Here is a 15313-nt window from a genome sequence, read left to right as displayed (position 1 = left end):
AAATATTTATTTTTTTTAATTTATATAATTCAAAATTATATAATATATAAATTTGTGTCCCTATATCCTATATTTTAGAAATTATTATACGTATCTTTGTGTCCGTATCCGTGTCGTGTCAGTGTCCGTATCTGTGTTATATAGGTAACTAAACTCATAAAAATATGTCTCATTCTAAATTCAAAAATTCAGAAAAGGTGAGAAAAGACAATTTAGGGTTTTAAAATAAATGTTGAATATAGATCATTGATGTGGTGCAGGAAGAATTAGGCAAAGTGTGTTCTATTCACAGTGATAAGTCGGGATATACATATTGAAAATAAATAATTAAGCTATTTTATTTTAGTATTAGAATGTTCTTTTTTTAAAATGGGTTGAGTATTTTTTTTTTTTTTTTAAATGAGTCAATATACTGTTTTTTTTTTCAAACGTCATTAGTCAAAGTGAAGTTATTAACAAAAATGACATCTAGCATGAAAAAAAAGTTACTAGACTTTACAATAAAGGTTACAATGAATTTGATAGGATAGATTGTATTAACTTATTTTTTAAATTAAACAAATTAAAAATATTTAAAATAATAGCATAAAGTTGAACATCACAACTCTGAATAAAAAAGTATATTTAACAAAAATCAGATTCAAGTTGTGTTACGAAAGTGGACTTTAAGCCTAACTCAACCCCATAAAACCGGTTCAATGGGATGATGGGGGTGTGTTGGAGATCCCACATCGACTAGAGATTAGAGCCACCAATTGTATATAAGTGGGTGTAAACCTCAACTTTATGAGCCGGTTTTATGGGGTTGAGTTAGGCTTAAAGTCCACTTCGTAATATGGTATTAGAGCCATTTCGAGCCTATCCTAGCAAGTATTTGTTGGGTCTATCATTCCACCCGCTATCGGGTCGCTATCGGACCACTCCCACGCACGAGTTGGCAGTCTCGGCGTGTCATATTTATGTTCTGTTTAAGTTTTATTTTTTTATAAAATAATAAAAAATAATTTCTGAATATTTCCTAATAATGTACTTTTACAATGGTGGTGAATACATGAAGTTATATTGTACTTCTTGCCTCATAGATATTCGAAGATTCGTGAAGATAATTTATATTATTTATAATTTTGAATATTTATATGTATATACAATTTTTTTTCATTCAAACATTCATATTCTTATATATTGACAGTTTTTAGGTTTTTACAGACTTGAACGTCGAAAAATCTTTTACAGGTAAATCTTCTTTCGATCTTCATTAACAACTTAGTGACCCTTCTTCGAAGAATTAAGCTGAGTCTCCTCAAAGTACCACTCTTTCCACCTTGAGAGAATCATGGTTCTTCCTGGTAAGAACATTTGGTTCCCACCTGCATTCTTAAACCACAAAGTTTTATAATACTTACTAAATGCAAAATTGTTACATCATCGTCATTGAACCTTGAGATGCATCCATTAGTCTAGAACCTTGAATGAACATACAAAGACTCCTTTAGAAAAACGAGGAAAATCTCAAAAACACAATAGGTGTCACTACAACATAAATTTGACAAAGATTTGGAAAAGTTTCCTTTAAGAACGTTTAAAACAAAGAACTAGTACAACATGTGATTCACACATTTAGTGAGGAAAACAATATCAAGCCTTAATGATTGAAGATTTACATATACATAATGATTTTAAAGATGAACGAAAGATCAAGACACATTGAAATCTTCATGTCTGAAGGAAGAAAAAGAAGAAATGTAAAAAATTTCAAACAAGAAGAAGAGTCTTATCTAACCTCCATCCTACAAGCATGGTTGAAAAAAAAAGTCTTTAAAGGGGAATTCAATGTTGGGATTGAACGTTGGTGCTAAATCTCTCTTTGTGTTCTATTGTATGTTGTTACTGTAGAATCTTGTGTTCTTCTTTGGGTGTCTTATAAAAAACTCATCTGATTCATGCTTCAGGTAAGGTTTGGAGATCTCTCTCCCTCTAATTTTGGTGGAGTTGGAACTTTAACCACCATTTGCTTTGAAATGTGAGTTCTATGAGCTTTAATTTTTTATGTGGTTTTTTTAGTAGCTTTGTTTTACAACCATTGAAATTATGAAAATACAGAAAATGGGAATGATTATTTTTTATTGAAGTATAAAGAATAATATACAACCTTTTAACTAAATATATAATAACTCATGAATATGAACATTTTTGCTTTATAGAAACAAAATTTTATACTTATAGAATAAACAGTTAATTAAATCTAAGAAACTAATATTCAATTAAAAAATTGTTTTAATTTTCACATGATATTTAAAATTTAAAATCTGAAATATTTAATGCACAAATATACATAAAACATTTAACAAAAAAAAATTACATCTCATAATTCTTATTGTTGGAGATCCCACATCGACTAGAGATAAGGACATTTCATAATATATAAATGGATGCAAACCTCAACCCTATGAGCCGGTTTTATGGGGTTGAGTTAGGCTTAAAGTCCACTTCGTAATATGGTGTCAGAGCCATTTCGAGACTATCCTAGCGAGTATTTGTGTTGGGCCTATCGTGCCACCCGCTATCGGACCACCCATAATATATAGTCCCACGCACGAATTGGCAGTCTCGGCGTGAGGGGTGTGTGTTGGAGATCCATTGTATATAAGTGGGTGTAAACCTCACCTCATTGAGCCGGTTTTATGGGGTTGAGTTAGGCTTAAAGTCCATTCTTTCGTAATACTTATATGAAGTTTTACTCTTTCCAAAAGTTAAGTTTTCTTGGAAAAATCTCAAAAATTCATGAATCCTCTTCCATGATACATTTTTTAATATAACTTTTAACCCTTTTCCTATTCTATGTTCATTAAAGTTAACTAGATAGATATTTCCCCTTATTTCATGAATTAAATTGTATTCTTCATAATAATACCATGACTTTCTTTAAGGTTTTAAAAGCATTTTTACAATTATGATTTTCTAAATAAGTGTACTTACAAAAAATTGAAAATGTCTTAGTCATTCCTTAAGCTTTCTAGATTGTTATTAATTCTAGTTGAGAATGTCGTATAGTCTTCGATCTTCGATCGATGTAGGTGGTATATCTGTAAAAGGTACTCCGATGTCTAAGTCGGTATTCAGTATGGGATAGTTGAGTGTAATATTATCTTGATTGGTGTGTTGAGTTACAGGGTCGTGATGGCCTGACACTAGATTGAGATTAAGGTACATTATTGGATTAACCTTAGAATTTTAGATAAAATTTTGTACCATAATTACGTTAATCATAGATATTAAAAGATGTTTATGATATTTATAAAGACTATCAGTCACGTTATTCGAAAAATATTCAGTCAAAATCTTGATCGAGACTCCTTGAAATTGTACAATACAATAAGAACTATTTTTCATTGTTTTCTTTTTATGGTTAATTCCATAGATTTTAGTCTAGTCTCCCAATTGTCTTATACTTTCTTTTTATATATTTTACAGTATCTATTTAATAAATTTAGGAATGTTCTTAGAGTAATTTTTTATTTAGCAATTATACAAAGTAACTTTCTTTTAAAAGAAAAAGTAAGTTTTAACTTTATTAAGAGACTCTTTTGTCTTAATCTCATGAACATACGTAAATGTTTTTTTTGGATCGACCTATAATACCAGCACAAGTACATCAATTCCTCCATTGTTACATATCACTAGGTTCATTAGTATTACTTCAATAATTTTATGATATTCATTGGCCATTCATACAAAATACAAAGAGGGACACATTTCTCATCTCATTGTACATACAACCAAAATCAATATCTAAATTTAATTATACAATAAAAAGACATTCTGGAATAGGGATTGAACACAATATTATCCCCATGCAGCTAAAGACACAAAACAACAACAAAACATAATATTGCACACATTTTATTAATCAAACTTTTAGACTCGAAACTTAGCCAAAACATAGAGAGGATTCTTTTTATGCTGAGTAATTCCTGGCAACACTTCAGTATCAATATCTTCCTTTCTCATTCCGGGTGGTAATTCCCAATCAAATGACCTGAGAAGATTGGCTAGAATAAGATCCAATGAAGCAATTGCCATAAGGATACCAGGGCAAATTCTACGTCCAGCACCAAATGGAATGAACTCAAAATCTTGTCCTCGAAAATCTGTTGTACTATCTAAGAACCTCTCTGGTAAAAACTCCTCTGGGTCTTTCCAAGTGTTAGGGTCTCTATGGATAGCCCAAGCATTCACATACACTATTGTCTTGGCTGGAATTTCATAGCCCTCTAAAATACATGGTTCATTTGTTTCCCTTTGCACAAGTAGGGGTGCTGGTAGATGCAGTCTCAGTGTCTCTTTTATCACAGCCTTGAAATAGGGAAGCTTTTGAATATCATCTTCATGTAGAAAATCCTTTTCATTCCCCAAATTCCTAAGTTCTTCTTGAACTTTCTTCATTACTCTTGGATTTTTTAGCAGTGCGGTCATAGCCCAGACTGTTGTAGCAGAAGTTGTATCCGTTGCTCCTACAAGCATATTCTGTAGAAAAGAAATCAACAATTCATAATTGATCCAAGTTATTTTGATAAATAAGCTTTTAAATTTAACTACAATTTTTAAGAAGTGAACTTAAATTTATTATATATGTTTATATATGGATGACATGTTAACTTTTGGTACAAACGATAATATAGTTTTTAAAACAAAAAGTTTTCTTGGGTCGAGGTTTTAAATGAAAGATAAGGGTGAAACAAATGTGATTTTAGGAGTTAGAGTCATGAGGAAGGAAAATAATATATTACTATTTCAAGAACAATATACTGAAATTTTTTTTAGGAAGTTTAGCTATTATATGACTTTAAATCAATAGACATCTCTTATGATGTTAACTCTTAATTAAAGAAAAATATAGGATAACCTATTTCTCAGTCTCAATATGCCCGAATAATTGGGAGCTTAATGCTTGTAATGAACTTTTCTAGACCATACATTGTATGCAGTAAAAAGATTGAGTAGGTACACTTAATATCCTAATTAGGATCATTGGGATGCACTTGTAAAACTTATAAAATACTTAAAAGGTACAATAGATTATGTCATTGAATATAGTGGATTTCCTCTTTTGCTAAAAGAATACAATGATGCTAACTAGATCTCTGATTCAGATGAGACAACATTCACTTGTGGTTATATGTTTATACTTGAGGTGGTGCAATTACATGGAAATCTGTCGTGCAAACAATTATTGCAAGATCAACAATGGAATCAAAGTTTTTTGTTCTTGAAATAGCTTGAAGTTAAGTTGAGTGGTTGAAAAACTTCGTAGCAAATATTTTGTTAGGAATGAAACCAACATCATTTGTATCAATGCATTGTGATTGTCAAACAACAATAACTATATCTAAAAACAAATCTTACAATGGAAAGAACATACATACACATTTGAGACATAATTTGGTAAAGTAGCTTATAAAGAGTGAAACAATTTCCATTAATTATGTTAAGTCAAAATGAATCTAATAGATTCTCTGACAAAACCATAGGAAGAATCATGAAACATAAAAGGGAATGAGACTCAAGTCACTTGTAAAAAAAAAAACAAGTGATGGAACCCAACCTTTGTCATCGGAGATCCTATGAATAAGGTTTATATTGATCCAAACAAGTCAATTGTTAGTTCTCCTAATACTAAAATATTTTAGTTCGGCTAACACTAAAATATTGAAGTTTATATATGGATAAACTTTGTAGTTAAAATTCTATGGAGCAAAAAATTTAACTTCTAACAAAATTTTAATTAAACACATAATATTTAAATAAAATGGTCTATCTCAAGTAGATAAATTAAATGAGGAAAGGGAAGGAACTCCAAACCATGAACACAGCTTTGATATGATCATTTTGGAGATCTACAGAAAACGAACGTTGCTTTTTGAGTTGAAGTAAGACATCTATTAAATCCTCGTTCTCTGGTTTCTTTCTGTTGGGATCCATGTGTTCATCAATGACTTGTTGGTAGAACGTATCTAACTCCTTGAAATTCTGTTCAAGACGACCACGTAGTCCTCTGAGTTTATCAATCCAACCCAAGAAAGGAATATAATCTGAGAAAAACAGCATGGCCAACATGGCTTGACACTCATTCAGTAGCCTATGGAACATGCTCCTTTCTGTTCCTTCATCTTCATACCTGGTGGAAAATGGAACAACGTATGATACTAAAAATTGTGAAACATTTGATTAAACTTGGTATAACTTAGAAAACAGTTTTGAAAGTACATCTGTCACTCATTTTAGTCTAAAATTTAGAAGAAAAATGTTACTTTTCACAACTGCAGAATATAAGAAATCAAAATTAAGTGAGTTTGTTTAAGTGTGAAGAGTAGTATTCTCCATGTCTCTTACAATACCTTCTCCCAAAGGCAATTCTGCATATGATAGTGCTGGTGAGGGACATGAGTGCATCACTCAAATTGGTAACCTTAGAAGATGAGGCATGCATGGATATTTTTCCCATCATTTGCTTGACCTCAAAGTGTCTTATTGAGGAAAAGTTAGAGACACGAATGGAGCTAAGGATCTGAACAACACAAATTTTTCTCATTTCTCTCCAGTAACTATTGTATGGGGAAAAGACAATGTCAATCCCATTATAAGACAGTTTCTGTTGGCCAAATAATCTAGGTCGCCCACAAAACTGAAGGTCATAATCCTTCATTACCTCTTCGGCAAGTTTAGGAGAGGAAACAACAATGGCTGGCCTTAAACCTAATTTAAGGGAAAATATTGGGCCATATTTTCTTGAGAATTTCCATAGCTGAAGAGGAAGAGCAGAAGTATTCAGCTGATGAAGGTTCCCTATTATGGGAAGGCCTTTGGGACCAGGTGGAAATGGTGGGTTGTTCAAGGTTTTGCGGCAGAGGAAGAAGGAGAAAAACACAGGAATAGCAAGGCATAGAATTAGAAGTGGAGACAACATTGTAGGGCACAACATTGTAGGGGATAACGTTGTTTCTATTATAATGAGGTGGAAGATAACGCTCTCGTGAACATCATGTTAGAATCATATAGGATCTTTTGTAGGGGCATAACCATGTTACGTCAATTTCACAATAATATTTTACTAGTACGACGTCGACGATGATTCCAAAATCCAAAAGATTCCTCAATGAAAAACTATAGAAAGTAAAATACGTAAAATATTCCTCTGAGAGGGACAATAACAAAATAGAAAACTTAGGAGTTTAGAGATTAATTATAAAATAAAAGTTCAAATCTGTTTTGAAATAAAATATTGTGTTATATATTGGAATAGAAATTATCTTTAAGAAAGATTTTCTATAATGATCTAAGAATATCCAAATATTTTAAAAATGCTTTTACTAAAATTCCCTTACAAAAATGAACGTTTTCTATAATAATCTAGAAACATGTAGTATATTTTAGAGTGAAGTAGTTAAAGAACATCAAAAACTAACTTAACTATTTAGTATTTAATGAAGTTAATAATTTCATTTATGATTTGGTAAGGAGAGTTACAATTCCTTTTCTTATCAATACATGTGTCATTTTGGTCATCATGAATTATTTTTTCCTAAATTTAGTTTTTTTACTTCTCTTTTGTACTTTAGGAAGTTTTTCTATTATACTTATACTAATTGTACTATATATGGTAGGGTAAGAAGGTTTAGATTATCACTACAACCTCAAACTAAGGTAGGATCCCAAAATTATCAACTACCTTGGCTGAGAAATATCTGGGAAGTATTAAAAAAGATTGAGGTTGACATAGTTATATATATACATGATGAGATTGGAAGTCATTTTCATAATGGTAAAACATTCTTCTTTGAAAGTGATGAGTGTAGGAAGAAATTTATTAGGGTGGAGAAAGAAACAACGTAAATTTGTACAATTTTTACAAGGACTGCTTCTTCCTGCACTTCCATCACTTCTTCAACCACCTCCATAAATTTGTAAATTTCTAAAATTAGCCTTCAGTAAAAAATAAAAGTAATGTTTTATACTATGAATTACGTAATTCGGAAGTAAAAAAATTACAGATTTCAGATTACATAATTTGGAAGTAAAAAATTACAGCTTTCAGATTATGTAATCTGGAAGTCAAAAATTACAACTTCTGGATTACATAATGCGAAACTTATTTAATAACATACAATATCGGATTACGCAATCCGGAGCTTATTTAAGTAAATAAATTTACTGGATTACGTAATTCGGAAGTCAAAAATTAAAAATTAACAGTTCCGAATTATGTAATTCGAAAGTGGTAATTTTTTAATTCCAATTATGTAATCTAATAAGTTTATTTTCTTAAATAAGTTATGTATTACATAATCCAGTATTTTGAGTTGTTAAATAGGTTTTAGATTACTTAATCTAGAATTTATAACTTTTGACTTCTAGATTATATAATTCGCAGTGTAAAACATTGTTTCTATTTTATCTTTTTAGTGAAGAAGTTTTTTGAGAATTTAAAAATTTATAGAGGTGGTTGAAGGAGTGATGAAAGTACAGGAAGAAGCAGTTTTAACAAGCTAGGCAAACATGAACTCCAAGCAGTGTACACAAGAGCTTTATTTTATTTTTCTAAAAGTTAAATTTTTCTGCTGGACTGGGAATAGATTTGGAACTCTGAGAATGCAACTTTTAATTGAAGAATGATGGTTGAACAACCACAAATGCATTGCTCCAACATACAACCGTTGATGTGACAAAAATAATAATATTTTATTTCTGTTGTGGGACCCAATAAAATTTCTGAAAATATAATATTTGAGTCTCTTGGTCGCATTGTGAAATTAGGTTAGAAATTGGGGTTGCACCTCTTTCACTTTCTTTTTGAGTTCGTTGTCGTTTTCCCTCTTCTCCTCCACATCCTCTTACACCTTCTCCTCAAGCTTTCTCTTCAACCGTTGGTGGTGGTCGTGGTGGGTGCGCCTCTTTTCACGGTGGTTGGTCGTCGTCATGGGTGTGGCTGTTTTGAGGTGGTTGGTCGTGGTGGGTGCACGTCTTTCCACAGTGATTGGTCGTCATCGTGGGTGCGACTGTTTTGATAGTGGTTGGGTGGTGGTATTGGTGACCAAAGGTAATACATTTTGTTTGTGTTTGGTATTTGCTTATTTTTTTGGAGTATGATGATTTTTTGTGGAATATAACGTTAAACTGTATATATTTTGGTGTACTTAGTTTCTGTAAATATTTATGATTTTTCAGATTTTTTTTTCTCCAAAAAAGGCCTCTTTTGAAGCTATGATATTGTGAAGAAAAATGATGTTGGTATGAGTTGTCCAAATATTGAGACTCTATTGTGAATTCAGTCACCATTGAGTATATAGATAATGAGAGAGAGGTCACTACATACTGATATTGTATATAATTAATCCTTGTTTGAGTATCTATTACATATACGTGTCTTGGTGTATAAATAATGCTTAGTCTTGCTTTGGATAGATAATCCTGTGAGTGATTATTGCATATATGTGTTTTGGTATGAAAATAATGTAGAGTCTTTCTTTGGAATGTTAAGTTGATGACTCAAAGTGAACTTATTAACAAAAATGACATCTACCATGAAAATAAATGTTACTAGACTTTACAATAAAGGTTACCATGAATTTGATAGGATAAATTGTATTAACTTATTTTTTAAATTAAACAAATTAAAAATATTTAAAATAATAGCATAAAATTGAACATCACAATTATGAATAAAAAAGTATATTTAATAAAAATCAGAAGATTCAAGTTGTTTTTATTAATCTTTGTAAAAAACTGTTTTTGTTTCGAGCCTATCCTAGCGAGTGTTGGGTTTATCAGACCAACACCTATAATATGTTATCCCACGCACGAGCTCCTATCTATCACTCTCAGCGTGAGGGGGGGGGGGTGTTGGAGATCCCACATCGACTAGATATTAGAGCCTTTCATAGTATATAAGTGGGTGCAATCCTCACCTCATTGAGCCGGTTTTATGGGGTTGAGTTAGGCTTAAAGTCCACTCTTTAATATGATATCAGAGCCATTTCGATCCTATCCTAGCGAGTATTTGTTGGGTTTATCAGGCCACCACCCATAATATGTTATCCCACGCACGAGCTTCTATCTATCACTCTCGGCGTGAGGGAGTGTGTTGGAGATCCCACATCGACTAGAGATAAGGACAATTCATTGTATATAAATGGGTGCAGACCTCAACCCTATGAGCCGGTTTTATGGGATTGAGTTAGGCTTAAAGTCCACTTCGTAATATTAATCATATTTATGTTCTGTTTAAGTTTTATTTTTTTATAAAATAATAAAAGATAATTTCTCAATATTTCATAATAATGTACTTTTACAATGGTGGGGCATGAAATTATATTGTACTACTTGCCTCATAGATATTTGAACATTCGTGAAGATAATTTATATTATTTATAATTTGAATATTTATATGTATATACAATTTTTTTTATTCAAACATTCATATTTTCATATATTCAACAACTTTTCTAGTTTTTCCTGACTTGAACGACAATCTTTTACAGGTGAATCTCCTTTCAATCTTCATTAACAATTTGGTGACCCTTCCTCGAAGATTTAAGCTCAATTTTCTCAAAGTATCACTCTTTTTACCTTGAGAGAATGGTTCTTCCTGGTAAGAACATTTGGTTCCCACCGTAGGGTCTGGGTAAAATTATTCTTAAGCCACAAAGCTTTATGGTACTTACCAAATGCAAAATTGTTACATCATCATCGTCATCGAACCTTGAGATGGATCCATTAGTCTAGAACCTTGAATGCACATACGAAGACTCCTTTAGAAAAACGAGGAAAATCTCCAAAACACAATAGGTGTCACTACAACATAAATTTGGCAAAGATTTGGAAAAGTTTCCTTTAAGAGCGTTTAAAATAAAGAAGCTACAACATGTGATTCACACATTTAGTAAGGAAAACAATATCAAGCCTTAATGATTGAAGATTTACATATACATAATGATTTTAAAGATGAGCTAAAGATCAAGACGCATTGAAACCTACAAGCATATTGAAAAAAAGTCTTTAGGAGAATTCCATGTTGGGATTGAACGTTGGTGCTAAATCTCTACTCATGTTCTATTGTATGTTGTTACTGTAAAATCTTGTGTTCTTCTTTGGGTGTCTTATAAAAAGCTCATCTTATTGTTCCTTCTTTTGAGGTTTGGAGATCTCTCTCCCTTTGATTTCCATAGATTTTAGTCTAGTCCCCAATCATCTTATACTTTCTTTATATTATACGATACCTATTTAGTAAATTTAGGAGTTTTATTAGGATAATTCTTTATTTAGCAATTATACTAAGTAATTTTCTTTTAAAAGAAAAGTAAGTTTTAACTTTATTAAGTGAGTCTTTTGTCTTAATCTCATGAACATACATAAATGTTTTTTTTATCGACCTATAATACCAGCACAAGTACATCAATTCCTCCATTGTTACATATCACTAGGTTCATTAGTATTACTTCAATAATTTTATGATATTCATTGGCCATTCATACAAAATACAAAGAGGGACACATTTCTCATCTCATTGTACATACAACCAAAATCAATATCTAAATTTAATTATACAATAAAAAGACATTCTGGAATAGGGATTGAACACAATATTATCCCCATGCAGCTAAAGACACAAAACAACAACAAAACATAATATTGCACACATTTTATTAATCAAACTTTTAGACTCGAAACTTAGCCAAAACATAGAGAGGATTCTTTTTATGCTGAGTAATTCCTGGCAACACTTCAGTATCAATATCTTCCTTTCTCATTCCGGGTGGTAATTCCCAATCAAATGACCTGAGAAGATTGGCTAGAATAAGATCCAATGAAGCAATTGCCATAAGGATACCAGGGCAAATTCTACGTCCAGCACCAAATGGAATGAACTCAAAATCTTGTCCTCGAAAATCTGTTGTACTATCTAAGAACCTCTCTGGTAAAAACTCCTCTGGGTCTTTCCAAGTGTTAGGGTCTCTATGGATAGCCCAAGCATTCACATACACTATTGTCTTGGCTGGAATTTCATAGCCCTCTAAAATACATGGTTCATTTGTTTCCCTTTGCACAAGTAGGGGTGCTGGTAGATGCAGTCTCAGTGTCTCTTTTATCACAGCCTTGAAATAGGGAAGCTTTTGAATATCATCTTCATGTAGAAAATCCTTTTCATTCCCCAAATTCCTAAGTTCTTCTTGAACTTTCTTCATTACTCTTGGATTTTTTAGCAGTGCGGTCATAGCCCAGACTGTTGTAGCAGAAGTTGTATCCGTTGCTCCTACAAGCATATTCTGTAGAAAAGAAATCAACAATTCATAATTGATCCAAGTTATTTTGATAAATAAGCTTTTAAATTTAACTACAATTTTTAAGAAGTGAACTTAAATTTATTATATATAGTTTTGGTACAAGCGATAATATAGTTTTTAAAACAAAAAGTTTTTTTGGGTCGAGGTTTTAAATGAAAGATATGGGTGAAACAAATGTGATTTTAGGAGTTAGAGTCACGAGGAAGGAAAATAATATATTACTATTCCAAGAACAATATATTGAAATTTTTTTAGGAAGTTTAGCTATTATATGACTTTAAATCAGTAGACATCTCTTATGATGTTAACTCTTAATTAAAGAAAAATATAGGATAACCTATTTCTCAGTCTCAATATGCCCGAATAATTGGGAGCTTAATGCTTGTAATGAACTTTTCTAGACCATACATTGTATGCAGTAAAAAGATTGAGTAGGTACACTTAATATCCTAATTAGGATCATTGGGATGCACTTGTAAAACTTATAAAATACTTAAAAGGTACAATAGATTATGTCATTGAATATAGTGGATTTCCTCTTTTGCTAAAAGAATACAATGATGCTAACTAGATCTCTGATTCAGATGAGACAACATTCACTTGTGGTTATATGTTTATACTTGAGGTGGTGCAATTACATGGAAATCTGTCGTGCAAACAATTATTGCAAGATCAACAATGGAATCAAAGTTTTTTGTTCTTGAAATAGCTTGAAGTTAAGTTGAGTGGTTGAAAAACTTCGTAGCAAATATTTTGTTAGGAATGAAACCAACATCATTTGTATCAATGCATTGTGATTGTCAAACAACAATAACTATATCTAAAAACAAATCTTACAATGGAAAGAACATACATACACATTTGAGACATAATTTGGTAAAGTAGCTTATAAAGAGTGAAACAATTTCCATTAATTATGTTAAGTCAAAATGAATCTAATAGATTCTCTGACAAAACCATAGGAAGAATCATGAAACATAAAAGGGAATGAGACTCAAGTCACTTGTAAAAAAAAAAACAAGTGATGGAACCCAACCTTTGTCATCGGAGATCCTATGAATAAGGTTTATATTGATCCAAACAAGTCAATTGTTAGTTCTCCTAATACTAAAATATTTTAGTTCGGCTAACACTAAAATATTGAAGTTTATATATGGATAAACTTTGTAGTTAAAATTCTATGGAGCAAAAAATTTAACTTCTAACAAAATTTTAATTAAACACATAATATTTAAATAAAATGGTCTATCTCAAGTAGATAAATTAAATGAGGAAAGGGAAGGAACTCCAAACCATGAACACAGCTTTGATATGATCATTTTGGAGATCTACAGAAAACGAACGTTGCTTTTTGAGTTGAAGTAAGACATCTATTAAATCCTCGTTCTCTGGTTTCTTTCTGTTGGGATCCATGTGTTCATCAATGACTTGTTGGTAGAACGTATCTAACTCCTTGAAATTCTGTTCAAGACGACCACGTAGTCCTCTGAGTTTATCAATCCAACCCAAGAAAGGAATATAATCTGAGAAAAACAGCATGGCCAACATGGCTTGACACTCATTCAGTAGCCTATGGAACATGCTCCTTTCTGTTCCTTCATCTTCATACCTGGTGGAAAATGGAACAACGTATGATACTAAAAATTGTGAAACATTTGATTAAACTTGGTATAACTTAGAAAACAGTTTTGAAAGTACATCTGTCACTCATTTTAGTCTAAAATTTAGAAGAAAAATGTTACTTTTCACAACTGCAGAATATAAGAAATCAAAATTAAGTGAGTTTGTTTAAGTGTGAAGAGTAGTATTCTCCATGTCTCTTACAATACCTTCTCCCAAAGGCAATTCTGCATATGATAGTGCTGGTGAGGGACATGAGTGCATCACTCAAATTGGTAACCTTAGAAGATGAGGCATGCATGGATATTTTTCCCATCATTTGCTTGACCTCAAAGTGTCTTATTGAGGAAAAGTTAGAGACACGAATGGAGCTAAGGATCTGAACAACACAAATTTTTCTCATTTCTCTCCAGTAACTATTGTATGGGGAAAAGACAATGTCAATCCCATTATAAGACAGTTTCTGTTGGCCAAATAATCTAGGTCGCCCACAAAACTGAAGGTCATAATCCTTCATTACCTCTTCGGCAAGTTTAGGAGAGGAAACAACAATGGCTGGCCTTAAACCTAATTTAAGGGAAAATATTGGGCCATATTTTCTTGAGAATTTCCATAGCTGAAGAGGAAGAGCAGAAGTATTCAGCTGATGAAGGTTCCCTATTATGGGAAGGCCTTTGGGACCAGGTGGAAATGGTGGGTTGTTCAAGGTTTTGCGGCAGAGGAAGAAGGAGAAAAACACAGGAATAGCAAGGCATAGAATTAGAAGTGGAGACAACATTGTAGGGCACAACATTGTAGGGGATAACGTTGTTTCTATTATAATGAGGTGGAAGATAACGCTCTCGTGAACATCATGTTAGAATCATATAGGATCTTTTGTAGGGGCATAACCATGTTACGTCAATTTCACAATAATATTTTACTAGTACGACGTCGACGATGATTCCAAAATCCAAAAGATTCCTCAATGAAAAACTATAGAAAGTAAAATACGTAAAATATTCCTCTGAGAGGGACAATAACAAAATAGAAAACTTAGGAGTTTAGAGATTAATTATAAAATAAAAGTTCAAATCTGTTTTGAAATAAAATATTGTGTTATATATTGGAATAGAAATTATCTTTAAGAAAGATTTTCTATAATGATCTAAGAATATCCAAATATTTTAAAAATGCTTTTACTAAAATTCCCTTACAAAAATGAACGTTTTCTATAATAATCTAGAAACATGTAGTATATTTTAGAGTGAAGTAGTTAAAGAACATCAAAAACTAACTTAACTATTTAGTATTTAATGAAGTTAATAATTTCATTTATGATTTGGTAAGGAGAGTTACAATTCCTTTTCTTATCA

At 31.7% G+C, this 15313-nt stretch overlaps 2 protein-coding genes across 2 annotated transcripts; both read right to left on the bottom strand.

Annotated features, from left to right (window-relative positions):
• Nucleotides 1-3735: 3735 nt before the first annotated feature.
• Nucleotides 3736-7034, bottom strand: LOC150024157 (6,7,8-trihydroxycoumarin synthase-like). Its single transcript, XM_090296797.1, has 3 exons — nt 6396-7034; nt 5860-6175; nt 3736-4524 (listed from the first exon to the last, which is right to left on the bottom strand). Exons 1-3 carry the CDS (start codon nt 6977-6979, stop codon nt 3916-3918), a joined length of 1509 nt encoding a protein of 502 aa, XP_090152923.1. The 5' UTR covers nt 6980-7034; the 3' UTR covers nt 3736-3915.
• A 4497-nt stretch (nt 7035-11531) lies between these two features.
• LOC137818971 (6,7,8-trihydroxycoumarin synthase) lies at nt 11532-14806 on the bottom strand. The gene is made up of 3 exons (XM_068622642.2): nt 14168-14806; nt 13632-13947; nt 11532-12320 (listed from the first exon to the last, which is right to left on the bottom strand). Exons 1-3 carry the CDS (start codon nt 14749-14751, stop codon nt 11712-11714), a joined length of 1509 nt encoding a protein of 502 aa, XP_068478743.2. The 5' UTR covers nt 14752-14806; the 3' UTR covers nt 11532-11711.
• Nucleotides 14807-15313: the final 507 nt, after the last annotated feature.

The sequence above is a fragment of the Phaseolus vulgaris genome, chromosome 10, assembly GCF_051622355.1.
Source record: "Phaseolus vulgaris cultivar YP4 chromosome 10, ASM5162235v1, whole genome shotgun sequence".
Taxonomy (NCBI): Eukaryota; Viridiplantae; Streptophyta; class Magnoliopsida; order Fabales; family Fabaceae; genus Phaseolus; species Phaseolus vulgaris.
The sequence above is the reverse complement of the archived record's forward strand: the minus strand, read 5'-3'. Positions and strand labels throughout refer to the sequence as shown.

Excerpts from the sequence above, each read along its gene's own strand:
- LOC150024157 (XM_090296797.1), bottom strand. The coding sequence starts at position 6,979 with ATGTTGTGCCCTACAATGTTGTCTCCACTTCTAATTCTATGCCTTGCT. Across the intron at positions 6,176-6,395 it reads AGAATTGCCTTTGGGAGAAG|GTATGAAGATGAAGGAACAG; the intron begins GTATTGTAAGAG and ends ATTTTCCACCAG. Across the intron at positions 4,525-5,859 it reads ATATCAAAGCTGTGTTCATG|AATATGCTTGTAGGAGCAAC; the intron begins GTTTGGAGTTCC and ends TCTTTTCTACAG.
- LOC137818971 (XM_068622642.2), bottom strand. The coding sequence starts at position 14,751 with ATGTTGTGCCCTACAATGTTGTCTCCACTTCTAATTCTATGCCTTGCT. Across the intron at positions 13,948-14,167 it reads AGAATTGCCTTTGGGAGAAG|GTATGAAGATGAAGGAACAG; the intron begins GTATTGTAAGAG and ends ATTTTCCACCAG. Across the intron at positions 12,321-13,631 it reads ATATCAAAGCTGTGTTCATG|AATATGCTTGTAGGAGCAAC; the intron begins GTTTGGAGTTCC and ends TCTTTTCTACAG.